Here is a 20,487-nt window from a genome sequence, read left to right as displayed (position 1 = left end):
CGTAGCTGAACAACATGCATGTATTTGCTGGACTCTACAATGAGAACAGAATTTAATGGGATTCCAGCTAGCACCATAGATCTGTGAAGCACTCATTGTCTATTAATAAGGTAGTGCAATAATAAGATTTTTTCTGCATCTCAGACCAACTTTGTGAGCGATTTCTTTTCTGATCCTATCCCAGTCTCTCTGATAATACCCAAATATGAGTATTTAATGGAAATATTTAATCATACTAATGTAAGCAAAGGACAATTCTGACAGCTTCAGAAAAGTTTCACTCTAGTTTGGATCTGCCTTTATCTAAACTGGAACTCCTGTCTCATGCTTGGTAAATGGACATGAATTGAGCATAGTAAAACAACAGAGAGCCTTGCCCAACCAAAACACCTTTTGCTCAAGAGATGTAGCTGTCATTTCTCTTCCTTTTACACCGGTCATGTCTCCCACGTAAGCTAACAAGGCATCTCTGTTTTGGTCCATAAGGTAAGTACTTTTCTTGACTGGAAGTTCCTCTTGTTCTACAGCACATACCACAGGCATCCTTTGGTTCAACAGATCTTGAAGATACTTTCAAAACATCTAAAGTATCTACAAGGCCATAGCACCATAGCAGTCTGAGATGTTAGCTGCTGGGAAGCGGGGAGTTTTTGCAGGTATTTACCACCCGCTCACATCAAAACAGACACCAGCAACCAGCAAAAACATGTGTTTGTCCCAGGGAATAGCTTATGAACTATGCTCCAAAGCACAGGCCTGCCCTTGCTATCATTAGCATCAGGGCCTTCCCTTTTTAGGAGGGTGCTGAGAAAAAGCAGTCTCCTGGAAGAAACACAAGCATTGCTCACCATGATCGTACCCCTGGGTGAAACACTCCATAACCCCAAAAGGCTTTTGCAAATGTTAACTACTGAATGTGCTTGACACTTGAGCAGCTCTAAGTAAAGGGCAGGGGACACGCATACCTTGGCCACTGCGTTAGTGTTTCACCTCCAAGAGCTGTCAAAGTGCCAAATACTGTGGAAGGCGTGGGTGCATCTGCTAAAAGCTCTCTCCTGTTTCTCCAAATCGTGTGTGTTGTTTGGAAATCCTCTTAAAACCCTCTGCTCTAAGTTGTCTGCTTGGCTCACACGTGCCAAAAGCCAGCTCTGCTAGAGCTATGTGGAAGCAGCTGTAATTTGTCTCTCTTTTGAGTTGATGGACACCTCCTCAGCCAGTGTAAGCAGATGTAGCTCCATTGATTTCTGAAGGGATATGTCAATTTACTGAGCGTTTAGCTCTGTGGGTTTCTTTTCTCCAAGAGCACAGCTTTAATAAAACTGGTAACAGTGATCATGAAATTCATATAAACAGCATCCCCATCTCTTGCAGTTTATGAAAATCCTGTGTGTTTGTGACAAGCCAAAGAAAGCCCAGTACAGTCCTGATATTTCATGCTGATGTTGGTCATCAAGTAAGGAAGTATTTCACAGAGTTATTTCATGTTGGCATGCTGTGTGAAAGTTTCAGAGAAACGAAAGCTCTTCACCTTTTGTAGTAAACACAGGCCGCCAGCAAATACTATAATGTAATCTAGTAAAACAAAATAATTTTAGAAGCCTTTCAAATACTGAGAAGGAACAGCAGGCTGTGGGTGGGCTGCTCCGCTCTATGAGTGCTGTCTGTTAATACCCAGATGTCGAATGCCAACTTTCCATTCACTGCTGCAAAATAACAGACTGTCATGTGGTAAAAATAACCACGGGACGCATACAATACATTCCAATGCTTGTTTCACCTACAGCACATAATCAAAAATGTGTCTGTGGAAGTTCAGTAGGCATCTATATCAATGCTATCTGTATCAATGCTATACAGTACATTTCTGGTTTGTGATTCAGAGAGAAGGTAAGGCAGGGAAATGCTTTATGTTAATTTGTCATGCTTCTGGTATTGTTTACTGAAAATCTAAGGCAACTGCAGAAAACAGGAGATCACATTCTCACTATGTGGAAACAGGAAAGAATTGCAGAAATGACCTGGGATCTTTACAAGAACAAGGAGAAACACATTAACGTTAAAGCTTCTCTACAACTCAGGATGGTTTCTGCTAAGAGACCTTGTAAATCCACTTCTGGCTGTGCTGTGCCAGATTTACAATGGTACAACCAGCCTTGCAGCCAGGAACCTAATAATGCAGCAATGACTTTCCAACCTCGCCTCTACTGGTGGATTTTCATCTCATTTAAAACTCAGTCAATGTTGAATAAAGAGTCCAGTCACCCTGTTAAGTCCACAGACTCTAGCAGTTTTTTAAAGTAATGCAAGATAGAATACCAGCATTTTTTGCATGGAATAGCATAAGTCTTATTCTGAAATCTGAGGTTAGATAAGCATGAATCAAGGGAGTCCAGGACCAAACTTCCTTCAATTCTGCTTATTTGTCCATTTCCACTTTACATTTTAGGATGCAAAGACTGTTTCTTGTGTTCTTACGCTTCAGAATTTCTAAGCTAATTTTAAATATCACCAGCATTATTATATGATAGTATTTATCGGCTTCTTTTTATGGACTGTTCTGATTTATTTATTTTTTACGATGCAGGTATCTTTCCAGTCACTTGGGATGAGGTGTACAGAAAGGCTGACTAATGTAGGCATTCCTCTTCTGAATGCTTTTGCAGATGAGTGAGCTTATTAAATCATTATAGTTACTCATGTGTAAGTTTACCCATATGCATATATACTTGCAGGCTACAAGCTACAGTCTGTGATGTCTCATATCCTGATAACATGGAAGTCTAATAAATAAACAGCAGTCTATGCATTTTTGCTGCCCAAGATGAAGTTAAACAACTCCCATAAGGGGAAGAACTGGTTACGCTAGCTCAAGACTAAACATCACAAGCATGTGTGCATTTTGCACAGGGCCTTACTTTAGTGGGAAGGTCACTTAGAAAATGAATTAGAAAAAGGAATACTGAGCTGAAGCATTCCTATTGTGTTCAAGGCCTTCAAGCCCATATATAAATCCATATCTAGCTCTAATGCTGCCGCAAGGTAGAGATATTTGCTGCCTCCAGACAACACAGGCCTACACGAGCCTCCGTTCACATTTAGGAACGTTCGTCTGGTCTGAAGCAGCATCTCCTTCGATTTTCTGCTCTAAGCGTAGTTGTTCGCTCAACTTGCCAAACCTATTGGTTACGTCTGGCCTGCCAACAAAGACTGATCTCTCTCTTGTGCCATGCCTGTTCATGTGACAAACCCTCAGAGGTACAAGAAAGTGACCTTCCTGAGCACTTCCATTGGAGCAGAAGAAACTGCTCTCTGAAACCATGATGGGATGTTCTGTGGCAAGAGGGAGGGAAGGGAAAGACTACACAGTGGACCTGTTCCTTCTTTAACAGTGCACTACCAGGAGACATTTGGGCCCTGCATAAATGAACATATGAACAGCTCTCCCCACCCCATAATTCTCCCCTCTGCCTCTCTCCTCAGAATAGTGGGCAGAGCTGGGACGTGCAGGCAGCAAATGAATCCCTGCAAAATGAGTTCATTCTGCATTACTCCTCCAGATAACATACTTGGCATCTTTCTTTTTCTTATTCCTCCTCCTACCCTTTACTGTCTCGGCCTATCTTGAGGGGATCTGTTTGGATGGGTCAACTTGTCAAGGATGTAAACTGGAATTAAAATAGCCACATCACCTTCTGACATCTCTCCTCTAACATCCAGATGCAGTATTGTCTCATCTAAATTAAAATACTAAATTACAGTCTTGGGAGTTTCCTTGGAAAAATGCCAGGAAAGTTAAGAATGATGGCAGGGTTGTCAAACAAATGCCTTTTCAATTCATTAGCAAGCACCTGAGCTGCCATTTGATAGACAGGTGGCCACGGCAGAAGAAAGCTCCTTTACTTCCAAATAGTTAATGATTTTATTTCATGGTTGCAGTTAAGGGAAAAAAAGATCAAACCACAGGGACAAAGATACAAATATTTTGCACAGACTTTCATCCTGCAACGCACTGAACACTGAACTGATTAAGCAGAGCTTATAAGCACATAGGGTTCAATGCTTTTGGTGGTGGTGCTCACAGATTTAAAATCAAGCACATGTTCAAGTGCTTGGCTGGATAGGGTCAGAGTGCTTAGCACCTTGCAGTGTTTGGCACCAGATGAAATATGTATTACATTATGTACTTCTGAAGCTGAATCCATGTGGTTCTTTCCAGCTAGTGCATTAATTTATGGCATAAAGACATCAGGTAGGATATGAAACTCTTTTCAAAAGGTATCTCCTCTTACTTCACCACAGTTTTAAAAGAACAATAAATATTCTTAGATTAGTTTTAATTAATAGGAATAAAAAGACACAGACCAGTAGTGTGAGACAGTTCTCACAATCACATAGGAGCTGGTTAGTGTCTTGCAAGCTCAGAGTGCGTTTGCCTGTATATACCCCTGAAGAAATGTTCTCAGTGATGTCTTCAAGAAATTTCACAAGAAACTTGGCATAAGCCAAACCAAGCTCATCACATCCTTGGCTAATACTTCAACCCTCGGACTGCTGGTCCTCTTCACTTTTTCTCCTGAGCTGGCACATATGTAAAAGCTGTGAGGCCAAACATGACCAAACTTCTCCCAATTTTCTGCCAGATCAAAAAACTCTAAATTCACATAGTGTAACTAGCAGAAGAACCAACTGGAGTTGGTTCCACTCCAAACTGGAGTTTGTTCTGTGAGGTATAAAAGTGCTCTCCTTATGAGCTTTAGAGCCCATATTTGGAGCAAAATAAATAAAAACACAAAAAAAGGAGAACAAACCTGTTAATTTAAAATGTAATGGGAAACTTATAAAAGAAAAAGATTATAAGGCCCAAACCTTGCTTCTGAAAGCAGTAGCTATTTGATCTGTTGGAGGCATCTGCTATTGCATTTTGCAGTCATTTGCACCAGTGAAAAGTGAGTGAAAAAGAGTGCCACCACTCTTCGAACTCCTTTTGGCTATAGGAGGTGTAAAGCAATGGAGAATCTCCTGAGTGTTGCACATGTGCATCCGATGGGGGACCTCGGTCCCCTTCATAGTCCCCGCATGAGGAAAAGTCCATCAAAGTCCATGAAACACAAAGATACCACTTTGGCTCTACCTTGCAAGTAGTGAACGTCTGGGAGAAAAATTCTGTTTACATATCACACTGTATGTTTGCCTGGCTCTTACACTCTTCCCCAGTCATCTGCTGCTAGCCAGGGGTCGGGGGCTAGACAGGACTCTGGCCTTAGCTGGGATGACTATTCTTAGACAAAGCAAAGGGAAACTGTCCCTACCTGTGTATGTTTTCTTCCAGCTTTTTAACTTTCAGCTCATCCTCTTCTGACTGCTTCCTTCTGGCTTCTTCCTCTTCTGCAGAGCCAGCAGGAATTCCCTGTAGCAGCCATTTTTCCCGAAGAGCTTTGGACTATAAGGAGGAAAAAAAGCAAAAACTCTAAGGAGAAGAAAGAATAAAAACCTTCTTAAGTTTGAGAAGGAGCTGAATTACTGATTACCACTTTTAACATTAAATTCCAGCTGATCCATTAGATGTTTATCCAGATGTCAGGTCTGCCAGATTTAGGGGTGACAGTTTTATAGTATGCACTGTATTTATTATTGATGCCTTAATCTGAAGCTATTTTTAGTTCCTAATAAGAACAGCAGTTTAAACCATTCAAATTAGCCAGTCCCATAAAAACCAAAATTTTTGAACAGAAGTCAGGATCTCTTGTGCATGATAAGACACGTGCTGGAAGGACTAAACTCATAAATTCCTTAAAGTTTCAAAAACAAAAGAGCAGCATGCTCTAAATGTAATGTGTTTCATGAAGGATAAAATCATTCTCATGTTAAATTAATCAAATATGTTATTTTTGATTTATAAAATGGGTGTGTCTTTATATATACATTTACAGACGCATGCACACACACACACATAAATGCATGCATATACTTTCATACAAACACACACATTACCCCTTAGCCAGACCAATGTTAAACTAAACAAACAGAAGTCTTCCAGAAGTCACAGGTATCCCATGACACAACAGAAATGTTACAGTAAGCGGCAATAGCTTACCCCCAATACAGGAATTCCTGGGAGTTTCAGTGTGCTTTCCATACCAAAAAACATGGCTACGACTTCACCTTGACACCTTCCAATCCAGCTCGAGCTCACCCAGAGACATTCACTAGTTGAGATACACTGGTTGCAAACAACACTTTAAATAGCACATCAGGCTGTGTGTCTTGGCCCGAATCCTCCCACATAGATACAACAGCTAAGTTGGTAGAGAGGGCACAGCCTCATGGAACGAACCCTTTGGAAGGAAGATTAGCAGAAAACTCTTCTGGTCTCCCACCCTTGGCAAAAAGGAAATGAAGCTGTTGGAAAACTCAGTGAACTAGGGAACCAATAAAGCTAGCCCCTTCACTGACTGGAAGGAAGGGCCTTAATTTTGAATTTCTGAAGCAATTGTAAATATTAGTTTAAGGAACCAGCTGTCAGAGCATATATCCCCTATAGTGAAAAGGAGCTAATAAGAAAATCATCAGTTCAGAGAAAACGAATTTCAGAGACTGCCCAAACATGCATTATCCGTCTCTGTAATGAGATGTTCCTAGCTCGAATAGAATCTGATTTGTGCAACCTAAGTATAAAGAAAAACATTCACCAACAAAAAACCGTCTCCAAACCCACCCAAGACAGAAGGCTTTTTGACATGAGAGACAAGTCTTACTTGTTAGTTTTTGAGTGTATATATAGACATAGTATCTATGCACAAACTATTCTTGTCACTTCATGGCCTATTTGATATAAAGCAATTCGATTTTAATATGACAGCAGACCCAGAGCAGTATAAATCACGCAAGCAAATTAGACTTTATAAATGACTCCAGCTTTCGTTGACTTAACTATGCTGTGTACCAGATTCCTTTTAGGTGGGTTTTAAGTGATTCCTATATAAATCAGGAGCTCTGTATGATAGAAAAGGTCTTGTGCTCTTGTATCACAGTCACTTCCAAAATTCCCCCACTCTGTAATCAGAGCTGTACTGTGCTTTATCTAGCCAAGAGTGTCTGAACTCAGTTTTGCTTGTAGCCCATGTGGCCACAAAATGTTAACAATGGCTATCTTCAATCACAGTTTTCACTGTTACTTATTCCCTTTGCTGTCACTACTGTGTGCTAACGCTTCTTGCTGTATTCCATGGGCTGGCAGAGAGATTTCTCGGCGGATCCTTTGCTTTTCTGTGCAACGCAATTGATTACTACCCCCATGAAGATCTCAGCTAGATCACCTCGTTGGGGCCCAGAGTCAATGGTGCTATTGAAATGTCCCCTCAGTAGGGGAGTCCCAAATGATCAACTGTACCAAGAAAAAAAGCAAGAACAGTCAAAGGGCAATTTGCAGGTCACAGCTTCACGTCTCTTGGGTGCTAAGCAAAAAACAATACATGCTTAATTTTGGCATTTGAGAGGTCTCAGTAGCTTAGCTCAGTGGGTACCAGCTATGCTGTGCTGGGCTAGATCCAATGCTCAGCACTGTGAAGACCGATTGCTTATTATAAAATTGCTGTCTTTCCTTTAATAATGAAATGCCGCTGATTGTACGTGCAAGCGTGTTGCTGCATGTGTCATACTCAGATATGGCCTCAAATGAGAAATCCTAAGTGGTACTCTGTTGGAAGAAAAACAGGTTTCTAAAGATCAAACTACAAAGATGAAGGCAGCTTTCTTGGTTTAAACCTCTCAGACAAAGCTCCAGATCTCCTAATAAAGCTCTCAGCAAAGTGCTGCTTGGACCATCCCTAAACATTTAGATAATAATTGCTCCTCATCTGATATAAGGGGAAAATAAAACATAGTTTTTTTTCAAAGTAAGTGCTTTTACAAAATTGTCATGCTAATGTTCAAACAGGGAAAGGTCAGTCTCCTCAGAACAAAACATTGTACACCAAATAAGACATTTTGTGCAGCTTTTGTTTTGGTCTTTGTTTATGTGAAATATTTAAGCTACAAAATCACATGATTTCTTTCTCTAGAAGCCTCTTTTTTTAGACCTATAAATAGGATGAATGTAAAACTGGAAAGCATCAATGGGATTTTGTTAAGACATTTTTAGGGACAGGAATGCTATGATCTATTAAAAATCCTCCCTCTTGGGTGAAATGTCAGCATATTTTATCTGAAACAGGAAAACTGGTAGCTTTGATGTTTTTGGCTCCCCTTTTCAAGACGAAAATGAAGGCATTCATTAAATATTACACTGAGGAATCCAGACAAGAAGGCTCTGAGAAATGGAAACATTTATAAGAAACTTTTTTTTTTTTAAATTAGGAGAATCTGTTTGCCAAGCTGTTGAGAATACATATATTTATACACCCAGTGTAAATACAATAGGCAAACAGACAGACACACTTCAGGTGACCGTGCCTTATGGCCTCGCTCCAGGGGAAACATTTTCTCCCCTGCTAGATTCCTGACATAGTGCTGCAACAGCATATATGGGTGGAAGAATCTCACACCTGCCTTCAGCAAACCTTTCCCAGGGCTTTTCTATCAGAAAGCTGGAGCAAAGGCTCTGGCACAACCCTTGAGACCAAAGTGACCCAGGGTGCAAACAGGGAGGGGGTGTTAAAGCTGTTCTGGGCACCTGGGCACAGCTCTGGGACACTGGGTAGCCCAGTGAGGCAGCCAGCTTCGAGGCTGTCCAGCCGGGTGCACACCAGAGCCAGAAGCGATTTCAAAATAAAAGATGGTTCACTGCTATCTATCATCTTTGCTCCACAGCGATAAAATCTGGGTTAGGCTTCTTGAAAAAATCTTGCAAAATCCCAACCCAGAAAAATAAGAGGCGTTTCTCAAATCTGCTAAACAGAATATACTTACACTAGGATGGGGCCCAAAAATAGTTATGTGAATTACCCCTACTTAACCCCTGTTGTGCTTTATTTAACAGTCTGTAATTAAATGGTCACAGGCTAGCATTTCAGCACTGCTCCTCCTGTATTATCTTCTATGGGCCTTAACTCTATTTATTGCATCTTCAAGCTTCTTTATGCACATTGTTCTGCAGGATTAGACTGATAATTATGTATGATTAGAGTGGCCAAATATAATAGTGCATAAATACAAGTATTTGTGTACTTCATTCCAATAGTGGAAATGGAATTTTCTCTACTTTTAGAAGGCACCTTTTTACTGTTATAACTACAGCCACACTATGTACAGTTTGGTATAACTATTTCTTCATTTAGTGTGAGAGCACTACTTCTTCAGCACTAAATGCTTCAGCAGAAATTAGATCATGTCATTAAAGAGGCTCTCTGTGACTTAAGTGGAAAGGGGCTTGCAATGCTTTGGGTCACCACTGTTCTCAGGTGAGATGATTTCTCTGCACACGTGCAAGATTTCAGATATCTTTGAGTTCCAGCTTAGGAAAATAGGCTGACTTTTCTTCACAATGCAAAGAGGAAAAAACAAGTCATGATTCTTTCAACAGATCATGGTGAGGACAGAAGTGAGTGAACAGATGTTGGAGAGGGCAGACAGAAGTTGTACCAAATGTCTGAATGCAGTAGGCGCAGTGACTGCCATAAATGTGGTGCATAGCTCCCTTATATGCTATTTATTCCAGTTTCAGACTTCAGGACAGTAAAGCCTGAGGGCTTTAAGTTGTTTACATTTTATGCTAGCAAGGTAATAATGCTTAGCCTCTCAAATGCACGCAGTAGAGTTAAACCTATATATACATTAAAAAAAACCCAACCAAACTTGACTTTCAACGTTGCATTTGGTTCTAAAATTGAATCAAATGTTTAAGTACTGAGGGATATTTTATTATGATTAGCAGATTTTTTAGCAGCATCTTCATGCTAAGCCCTCAAAGGAGATCCTAAAAATCACCACGGTATTCCACGCTTACAAAAAGTGATTAATTCTCTCCATCAGTCTTGCTGATTTAGGACCTCATTGTTCATAAAGAATAACATATTTTTAGTCCTACATGAGGGTAGTGTTTTAACTTGAGGCTCATATTTTGCCATTTGAATCTTTACGATAACATAAAAGCCAGTGCTGAACTGCTACCTTTTAAAGTAGTTTCTTCCAGGGGGTTTGTTTTTTGTATTTACAAGTATTTACAGGAGCAATCAGAACCATCTCTCCTTGAGAGAAGTGCTTGCTAAAGTTGAGTCTGACTGTGGCTGCCGAGTACATTTTCAAGGATGCTGATAATTTGGAGGAGAAACAAAGGTCAAAAGGTGACCAAAGACAACCTCCTCCAGTAAAATGTGCTTGCTCTCGAGAAACGCTATTGGGTGTGGAACTACACAGGCCATTGAAGGTCTTCTATGCTGTACAAAGTGGGCTAAAATTGTTCCTGACGCAACTCTACCGAAATCAGCAGTGTTACATTAAAGGTGATTTTACTTCAGTCCTTGCCTACAGGGAACATTTTTTGAGACATGAAGATCATCGGGCATTTAACAGTTCAGTGCTGAAAGTGAAGTGATTTTCTCCCTAGATGTATTCAGTGTTTCCTGCCAGACAAAATATGGATGCGGGGGATGGTATCTTCAAATCTTTGTGTAACCAGTCCACAACCTACTAAAAAGACAGTGCAATAAAGCTCTTGCTTTATACAGGGCTGTGAGAGCAACACACCTGAACACCTTCTACTGGGACACTGGTGTAACTGGGTGCATTTCAGATTTGCTCTTTGCATTTCAGGAAGTTCCCTCAGCACAAAAAGACCAAACCTTCCAGCCAGCTCTGGAGCTCCAGAGGCAGCAACGAACACGGCTTTGCTGTTCAGCAGATACCTGGACTCTCAGATGCAGACAGGGATTGCAGCTTTGTCAGCCAGCTAATCAGCCGAAATGGGGAAACCTGCTCTGGAGCAGGAGAGCCTTTTCTGCCTATATGCACTCCCAGGCATCTGCCTGGATTGATATAGCTGAGTTGGCAAGTAATGCAAATGCAAGAATGAACACAGCTAAAACTCTTCTGGGATTCCTCCGTTTTCCTTTCTACCTGGCTGCAGTGGCTGCTCTACATACCGTATTTCTTGCACGCCGTATTTTTACACAGTTTCCACTGCTGTCCAGCTGGCCCTGACCCAGCTAGTGCAGTTTACTCAGCAGGTCTGGGTCTGGCATACTGGTGCACAGAGCCAGTGTTAGCAGAGAGGTTCCTGAGGCTTGTACTGAGATTACAAGAAGATTTGTTCCTCTGCCAGCAGGCCTTGCCTTTCCTTCCAGAAAGGAAAAAAATGACTATTTGCATGGCTATAGTGTGAACCAGTATTTTAGAGAGAGATGCTCTCAACTATTCCTGAAAAAATCTGCAAATGCTGAGAGGGGCTGTAGACATAAAATAATATGACAGGCAGGTCCATCTACACATAAGCAGCTTCTCAAAATACAATCCTGAAGGGTGTTTTAGTTTTTTGTTTCCTGGAAGGTGAACTAAACAATATGACTGTTTGTCACATATGGGGTTTCAGTGCTAGAGAACCTGCTTGTAACGAGGAAGAAGAGGTGCAAAGACAGGAGAAATTGTCCTTGTTTTGTCGAGGGCTCTATGTTGATGTGCATAGCATGACTGAACCTGGAACAGAACGAGGAAAAATTTCCAGCCTGCTGGTGTGATCTGGGACACAATAACTTGTTTTGCATCAAAACTTTCTGTTGGATTTCCAATCTAACACACTTGTTTTGGCCTGAAGAACATGTCTGCATGATACACAGATATGACTCAAGCACTGCCGAGATTAGAGAATTAAGTCATGCTGAAAAACCTGTCAGGTGGATTGCAGTCTTCGCTTTAATCACAATGTCATAGCTACCATAGGTATAATTCAAAAAAACCATTTGCTGGTGGAGCTTAGCTAGTCCAAGACCAATTAGCATGTTTATAAAGCAGATTAAGTATTCTACTGTAGAATTTAAAGATTTTAATAAACAAAACCATTATTTGAAATATTTTAAGGAAGTGACTTCTTAAAAAATACTTTTGAGAAGCATGTATTTTTTAGTTTAGAGCAAGAGTTATAAATGGTTTCCAGAAGTCAGTTAATATGTATTCATTAAATAGAACACTTGAAACACATTAACTAAATGTTTTCAAGCGTGTTAAGATCTCTTTATTGTAATCGATAATCTTTCGTAACCTGCCATCAGGCAGTGATGGTTTACGTTCTTCAAAACTTCCATCTCAGCCACACAGGGCAAGGCCACTATGTCAGTTTCTTTTTTCTCTTCATAAAGCCCTTGCTGCAGCTGACCCCCAAGCTCATTTACCCTTCAGAGGATTATCAGTCCTCAGTTCTTGTTTTAGAGCTGCTCAAAATTTCCTGGTGCCTTCAAGACTGGACTCACCGCCTTGCTGTTTCTGCGCGTCTCCTCAAAGACTAAAGGCAGTAGTGCCCTGTCTCTTCCCTATAAGGGAGCACATCTGCCTCCCTTCCTTGAGCCTCTGGGGTAACAACGATTTGCTAAAATGCCAAAAAGCCACAGGAAGGAGGATTGCGAGGTAGGGACAAGCAAGGAAGACTGCATATATCTGCAGCTAATGCACAGCATGACAACGTGACGCACAGTATGTCACTTTGGTGTGACGTGTGTGGCCTTATTCTTAGTGACTGTATCAGCAGGAGGCATAGTGATCTGGAGAAAAGATGTGCAAGGAGCAGCAGGAGTGGGCTGGGGGATGAGTAAATAAATAATAATAAAAAAAACATCATTATTATTATAAACACCACCTAGAATTACTACAGCTGAAAGAGATTACAGAGAATATCTTTTCTCTTTGTTTGTTTGTCATAGCTGGTTCATTTGACAGCCCTTCAACTCCCCTATTTATTCAGTCATTTCTCTTTTTCAAAGCAAGTGTTCTGCACAGCAATAGAGAAGACAGAATTATTTTAAACAGACAAATGTGACTGCAAAAATGGATGAAAAAGAGCTAGATAGCTGGAACGATTCATGTTCACTTGGAATGGACTAGATTTCAGCATGATAACTTTTTGCTAAAGCAAGTGAATCAGAGACAGTGCCAGTGCAATGTAAGCTATTGTAAACACGTTTGGTCATCTATGTGTAGCTTGATTTGCAGATACAAGGGGAAGGCACATCTGTAGTATGCTACCTGAGGGGAGTATATGTTGATAACTGTAGTTCCATCATGAAGATCTCATATTTTGTCTGTTTAAAAACTCCCAGGAACAGAAATTGCAGCTGTACAGACAGTAGCCTAATTAGGAACACTTTCGGAAAAAAAAAGTCAATTGTTTTATGTTCTCTGTGTAAGCTTCCCATCCATTAGCATGATCACCAGTGTAAATATTTGTGTGCATTGCTTTTAAATTGTTCAGGTCACATATTTCATTTAACTGTGTAAACCAAGTGGACAGTTGTTTCCACACAGAGACAACGAAGAAGATATAAAACCCAAGCTTTTTCAGCTGAAACTACTGAAAGGGAAAGCCACCACAGCAAGAGACATTGTCAAGACTCTGTTAGAAAAGAAGTGAAGTTTGTGTCTCTCTTGCTCAAACCATCTGTCAACCACAAACTTCGGGCCTATGTAGGTTAGTTACACCTACGAGAATTGTAGGTATGGCCCTGATACGAAGGAAAGGTTTTTTATATTTACGTAAAGGTTTGAGATGGCACTGAGACAAAAATGACAATAAGATGAAAGATAAATCAAGTATAGGTTCTTTTCTATATGTATTTTTTAATGTGTTTGGGCTATCAGAAAGCTCTGTTTAAAGTAGCAGGTGAAAACAATTACACTGAAAGCTAAGCTGGAGAGCTGGGGTTATTTTTCAGTATCTCTCTTTGGGAAGTCTATTTAAGGCCTCAGACCTCTTCATGGCAGGATGATAATGATGGCTCTATCCAACTATTTGGCATTTTGCTTGTTGAGAGATTAAGCACAGTACGGAGAGTTATCAATGAACAACTGCTGGCAGTGGCCACGGGGGCAAGGAAAGGGGCGACGGGGCCCGCCTCTCCCTGCAGGCACGCATCGGCAGGACACGGGATGCAGGGTGCAAAAGGGGACACTATGACTCTGCCAAGGGGGCACACTGAGTCCCCAGGATGGTGGCCCAACTCCGGAGCAGGTTGCCTGGAGAGGCTGTGGGAGCTCCATCCTCGGCGAGAGGGGAAAAGCAATGGGACAGGGCCCTATGCAGCCTGCTCTCACTGGCCCTGCTCTGTGCAGGCAAGACATGAGGTGGCCTCCAGGGTCCTCTCTGACATGAATTATTTTATGATTCTGTGAGAACATCTCTGTTTCCCAGGGAATTTTGGAGCTGGACCGAGAAATAGCTTCAAGCCAGTGGAAGTGTCTGGTTGCTTGACTCGGTGTGGTTGTACTGAAAATTGAATAGTGGCCTCTTTTACATATACACACATGAAAGGAGTTTGATCATGCTTTTACCTCCTGGAGACAGAAATTTAGATATGCTTTCATTTTTCCTTCAAGTACTCATTCCATGTTTTCAAAGGAAATGAGGCATGGTTTTAAGAGCAAAAAAGAACCTAACTAGTTTTGGAATAGTTCACAATATGAGATTTAAAAAACAGGTAAACAACCCTCCCAACCAAATAACTTTATGAATTATCACCATTACTGTTCTACAACAGTTGCTTTTACTATTATCTGTTGAAAGATTAGTATCCTCTATACTTTCAAGCTTTCCTTCATCACCATTTCCCACATACACACATCAGTCAAAAGGGGCAAAAAACAAAGCTCTTTTTCAGGAACTCCTTTTTTTTTTTCCCTAGACTTATGAGTACTTATATTCATCATTCAAAAAGCTAAATTAGGGTCATGTGGATTCATCCTAAGGCAAGTATCAGGCCATTAGGAGGAGCTTGCATTGAAGAAGTTTTGGAGATCTGTAAACATCCTCGAGCTACTTTGACACAATCTGGCTAAAATGAAAACTGCTGCAGTGGCAGAGACTGACCTGCTCTAAGGAAGTTGTTACTGGTGGAAGTACGAATGTCAATTTTGCTGGGTTTCAGGAAGTCCTGCCAGTATGTGAATGTTTACATTGTCATCCTAGAATAACTGTTTCCCCACTTCTGAAATACACCTCACACAACAATGTATTTTTGCTAAATAAAAGTGTTCTTGCAGAGGGATTATACCAAAATAACGACAGTATGTTCAGCTGTGTAGACAATAGCATGCAAGATGATAGGAAATGCAAGTTAAGGGACAAAAGCTTTCATCTATTTGTGGCAGTCAATGGCTATAGTGAGTCTAGAATATACTATCCCATTATGGTTAGCATATTTTATCTGGGGATAAATACTTCACTTTCTGATCGTTTGGAAAGAAATCGTAATAGGATTTTTGAAATTCCTCTTTTCCAAACATTTTTTTCTGGCAAGGAAATCATGAGGTTTCATAACTTGTGAACAGTTCAGAAGTACTAAGTGCCCTAACTTCTTGTTTTACACAGTCATATTTACTCTTGCTCTCACTTTCTGTCCTTATGAATTTTGAGTTCTTTACTGAGTCATAAAATAGATTAACAGAGAGGCAGAGAGATTCTCTCTTTTCAGCTGAGAACGTAGTGGGAGGTGTGCTCTCCAGGGAAGTGACGCCCAAAGATGCTTATGTACTGATAGGACTGAGCAGAGGTCCCCCACGCTCCAGAAATGCTGCTGTAGAAACTCTTAGGAAATGGCTCCCATTGTTTCCCTTTCTGCTTTAGATTTTAAAGGACTGAGCTCTGCTCCATTTGCAAAAAAAAGGAAGGCTTCTTGGGTGTGGGTCCTGAATGAGAAAAGTGCACCACTGGGGTTTTTAGAAGGCAGAGATGCCCAGGACTGAAGGTGCTCCCCACCTTCAGTGTTTCCATGGCTTGCTGGTTTTTGTGCATGGGCCTCTTCTGCTGCTTGTGCACAGGAGTCCGACCTGGGTTCTGGATTGCACTCAGTGACACTAGACATTTATGGTGCCTAAATTCTTCTCTGAATTAGCTCTTAATGTTTCTGAGTTGCAGAACTACAGTTGGAAAATGGAGAATGGAGATGACAGGAATTTTCAGTCTTGCAGAGGAGTTATTGGCTCCAGCACATTAAAAATGGTGAGACAGCCAAGGACTATCATAATGGATATCATGCACCAGAAAGAGCACTTGCCTATTAATAAGATCAGGGTTTGGAGGCTATTGCACTGACCCCATAGAGAATGGAGACTGTTCATTGTGTCATCAAATATTGGTAGTTTTTTGAGAGCTTAACTGATCTAAGATTTAGTTTATGGGTTAATTTACTTGAAAATCGCAAAGGAATTCACCATAAAGGAATAACAAGATTCCTTCATTTCCAAAAGTTATATCCATATTTCCATACTGTTGTGCATATATACCTATATATATTCTCTGACAGCAATTATTTTGAGACTAGAATAAATTGAGGATAGCAATATAATTGTAGAATAATCAAATTAAAATGTATTGTTATATAAAAAAGTTTCAGTTAAAATCATGTCCTAACAGAATCCCTGTAACATAAAAATGCTTTCCTCTCCTTCAAAGTAATGGCACAATGTTATAGAATAACTGTTCATGTACTGCAGTCTTTAAGAAACAGACGTTAACAGAAGTAGGTCCCTAATATTTATATCACTGCAGAAATAAAATGCCTACAGTAAATGGATTTATTGTAACAGCTTAACTGCAGAGAAGTCATCTTTCATTGAATTAGGAGTTTTGTGCTGTTTATTACCAGCCATCACCAAACAAGAGTTATAGTAAACAATAATAGATACTATGTTCAACTAACTACAGATGCAGCTAGATCTGGGAAGAAACACTTCTGCCCTAGATTTTTTTCACCCTACTTTTGTCTAGTGGAACAAGTTCTTAAAAGCAGTAGTTGCTTGCAGGTTATACTAACCTACCAAAACAATTACCTCTTCCTCAAGAAATTACATCATGTTGATAGATACTTTAGCTGGTGTGTTGGCATAAGATAAATTTTACCCACTTTTCTGATTCCAAACTATAGTGTAAGAGGCTGGAAACACCTCCATTTCCTAAGGATCTAGCCAGCCCTGCTTGTACACTTGTATGTTCAATGAACTGTTGAAGCATAAAGTTAAAAGTCTGCCTATTAAAACAAAGCAAAGCAAAGCAAAACAAAACAAAACAAAACAAAATCATATCCTGAGTTATATATGAGAACAAAGATTATTTTAGTATTAAAGACTAAGTAAGTGGGAGGAAGGGGAAGATCTTGTAAACTGTGTCTTTTCAAAGCAAAACAGCATTTTCAGCCTCAAAAAAGGGTGATTCAAATGACTGTTATACCTTTGCCATCATCAAGGGCTGTTTCAATGATGCATCTCCTTGCACATTGATTAATACACATCCTGCCCTAAAATCACATGTGCATACTCTGGGTCTATCAAAATTCCTGCTTTCAGGGAAAGAGCTATAAGGCGCCAGGTGCTAGCATTTAGAGTCACTCTGTACTACTCTAGGCCTTTTACCTTTAAAGTCTGCCAGTTCAGAAACTTGCACAAAAAATTAATAGTCAAGCTACATTTCAGTGCTGGTGTCCTCAGTCATAAAGCCCTTAGCCTAATTCTAAGGAGTCTTGCAAAATGGATTGCAAAAGGCTTAACCCATGTGCAAGGCTGACATTCACTAATTCTAGTGCTTGCTAGGCATACTATTCATAAAATACTCTAAAATGACAGGCACCAACAGTAGGTCCCTTATTTTCAGCCAGGTATGTAACAAGCGATAAATGAATTAACTGGTTGTAGAGTAGGAAATTTTGCCAGGGACTACTTGACATCAGCAGTTTGAGAACTGCAGGTAATCCAGCACAAATATTTGCAGTAAATTACCTCTAGTAGTTATTTTTCCTATGTGAATATAATTGTGTGAAATTAACAAAACTCCTGTAGTTTTCAGAACCTTCATTGGGTAACCAAACATGCTATTTTATGCAGTGTATTTTTAAAAGAAAATTATTCTGGCATCTCACAAATATGAACCAACCCCCAAAACTGTGGATTAAACACCTTTGGCTGAATTTAGCTGTTACACTTGTAAAATCAACCCAGATACTGCAGACATAGGATTAACCCAGATATTATATTCAAAGATTTCTCCACAGTTAATTTAAATGAACTCTGATAGAAAGTCCTTATTCTCTACACTGACATTAACAATTGCACAGCACTTCAAGTAAACACACAGGCTTTCCAAACAGGCATGGGTTTTTTGACCTGTTTTCTTTCTTTCTTTCTTTCTTTCTTTCTTTCTTTTTTTTTTTTGACCTTGTACAGAATTGCTTGAAATCCACACAATTCAGGAAATGAACCATGTTTCACTTAGGCTTTCTAGTGGAAGATGGACTTACTTATCATGGGCTTTTTGAGCTAGGTCTGGAGGCCGTATTCATAGCAGGTTTAGAGTCACTGGCTTTCACAGCATTGGAGCAATCCGGGCGTGGTGAAGGAGAGCCTTGGGGAGGGAGGAGCGGGGGGATACACAGCTTTTTAAATGAACAGAGCAGCTTGGCAGACCAAATAGCATTTTGGTCGGCATCCCACAGTTTCAAATAAGCAACCATCACGTGGAACAAAGCATAAACCCAAAACACAGCTTGCTTTTCTGTCTCTGCAGAGAAAGGGACATACTTTTGGCCAGTGACTCTTTTTTTTGTTTTTCAACGTGGGGAGTAGCTGGTCTCCCTCTGTTTAGGAAGGGCCTGGCGGTAACTGGGATGAACGGTGAGATCTTGGATATACACGTGCTGCGCCCAGGCGTCCCAGCAGACAGAGACGTGGCCATGCATCGCCTGCCGTTTGGTGGCACGTGAGAGTCCTGCACGGGTGCATCCGTCAGCGGTGTCACAGCTGCCACTGCTCCAGCAAAAGCAGCACACCGTTTTCCTCTGGTGACCAGTGATGCCATTGAGTGGGGAGGCAGAGGGGCTCTGACTACACCCTAACACGTTTTGTCACACCCAAGGTTACAGATCTGAAGGCTGGCTGGGCTTGTAGGGAGAAAGCTGCCATTTTAATTTTCTGTGCCCTGATCGTCCCTGGACCGCCTGTATGCTGACTGCTCTTGCGCCAGTCTGTGAGCTAGGTAATAAAGGGAAATACTTCATTCTCACGTGTGTCGTTCAAAGAATCTGTGCAGTGAGGCAGAATCTCAGCTAGTGGCAATCAGTGTAGCACTGCTGAAGTCAACGCTACTTTACACGAGTCGAGGACTGACCCAAGAACACTGCCTTGAGGGGCTTCACTTTTCCCTGAGGATGATGATAAAATTCAATTTAGTAAATTATATTTCTTTATATTTCTTTATTCTTTATTATTTTCTTTATTTTTTTTAGCAATTTAGATTTCTTTCAAAAGAAAATAAATGAATTAATAAATTGTTAAAACTGGCTTCTCAAAAGGCTCTGCTTAAGGAACTTAATGATAAAGCATAATACAGTTAGCTTTGAAACAGTTAACATGATAAAGGAAGTATCCTGCTTTGCAGGAAAAAAAAAGAAAAGCGTCATGAAGGCACTGCAAAAGCATCTCACTGCCCTGCTGCATCAACCTGTGGTAGTCAGAAGAAATTCTCCCTTGCCTGTAGCTAATGGCAGCCTTAATGAAGTGGCAGCTCCTGTTGCCCCACAGAAATGCAATCATATTATTGACTGAAAACACTGAAAGCAGTGTGATATCCACAGATTTGTGGTGAAGCTGATAGAGCATCTGTGTAGGCTGCAATCAATTACTTGGGTTTAACTGAGTTATGTTTACCAGAAAATGAGGTATAGTTTACAGAACATTATGGCAGATATTCGAGGAGGCAGGAAGATGATCCTGTCTGCAGCATAGCTTGAAGTCTGGTCTTCGAGTGTATGTGTGGGCAGAGGTATTCTGCCCACCACCTCCCCATGCAGGTACATTGTACACACACACGTACTATTGCACAAGCAACCTAAATACGATATTTTTAAAAACACAACCTGGCTCACCTGCTGCAAGGACAAACTGTGCTGCCCTGACCATCATACTCAGAGATTCAAATCACTGAATTCTTTTAGGCTCCCCCATTAAACTAATGATGAGACTATGACCCACAAATGCACACTGGTTACAAAAAGATCACATGCATATTTTTGTTCACCCCTTTGCTACCAGCAATGTAAAGACAAACTCCACTACTGACAGGAAGGATAAAAAGATAGAAATAACCAGGATGGTTTCAAAAGGTGCCGAGTATCTGCAGCTGTAATGGAGTCCAACAGGGACTGGGGCTGCTCCTCACCCTGTTAAAAATCGAGGTGCCTCTATATATAGACACACACACATGGATCAGTAGCCTGCCCGCATGTGTGTATGCGCCCATTTTATTATGCCATGTATGCTTAATAACTTCATCCTACAATTACAGCCTTACACACATGCACGCAC

The 20,487-nt window shown here is 40.7% G+C and overlaps 1 protein-coding gene across 1 annotated transcript in view; it reads right to left on the bottom strand.

Moving 5' to 3' along the window:
* Positions 1 to 20,487, bottom strand: part of LOC106485131 (paralemmin-1) — a 127,589-nt gene that overhangs the window by 58,383 nt on the left and 48,719 nt on the right. Inside the window, exon 3 of the mRNA XM_067316729.1 lies at positions 5,310 to 5,440. Coding sequence (XP_067172830.1) covers positions 5,310 to 5,440 — 131 coding nt within the window. The remainder of the gene's footprint in view (positions 1 to 5,309; positions 5,441 to 20,487) is intronic.

The sequence above is a fragment of the Apteryx mantelli genome, chromosome Z (genome assembly GCF_036417845.1).
Source record: "Apteryx mantelli isolate bAptMan1 chromosome Z, bAptMan1.hap1, whole genome shotgun sequence".
Classification (NCBI taxonomy): Eukaryota; Metazoa; Chordata; class Aves; order Apterygiformes; family Apterygidae; genus Apteryx; species Apteryx mantelli.
Note: the sequence above shows the minus strand (reverse complement) of the source record. Positions and strands in the feature narration are given on the sequence as shown.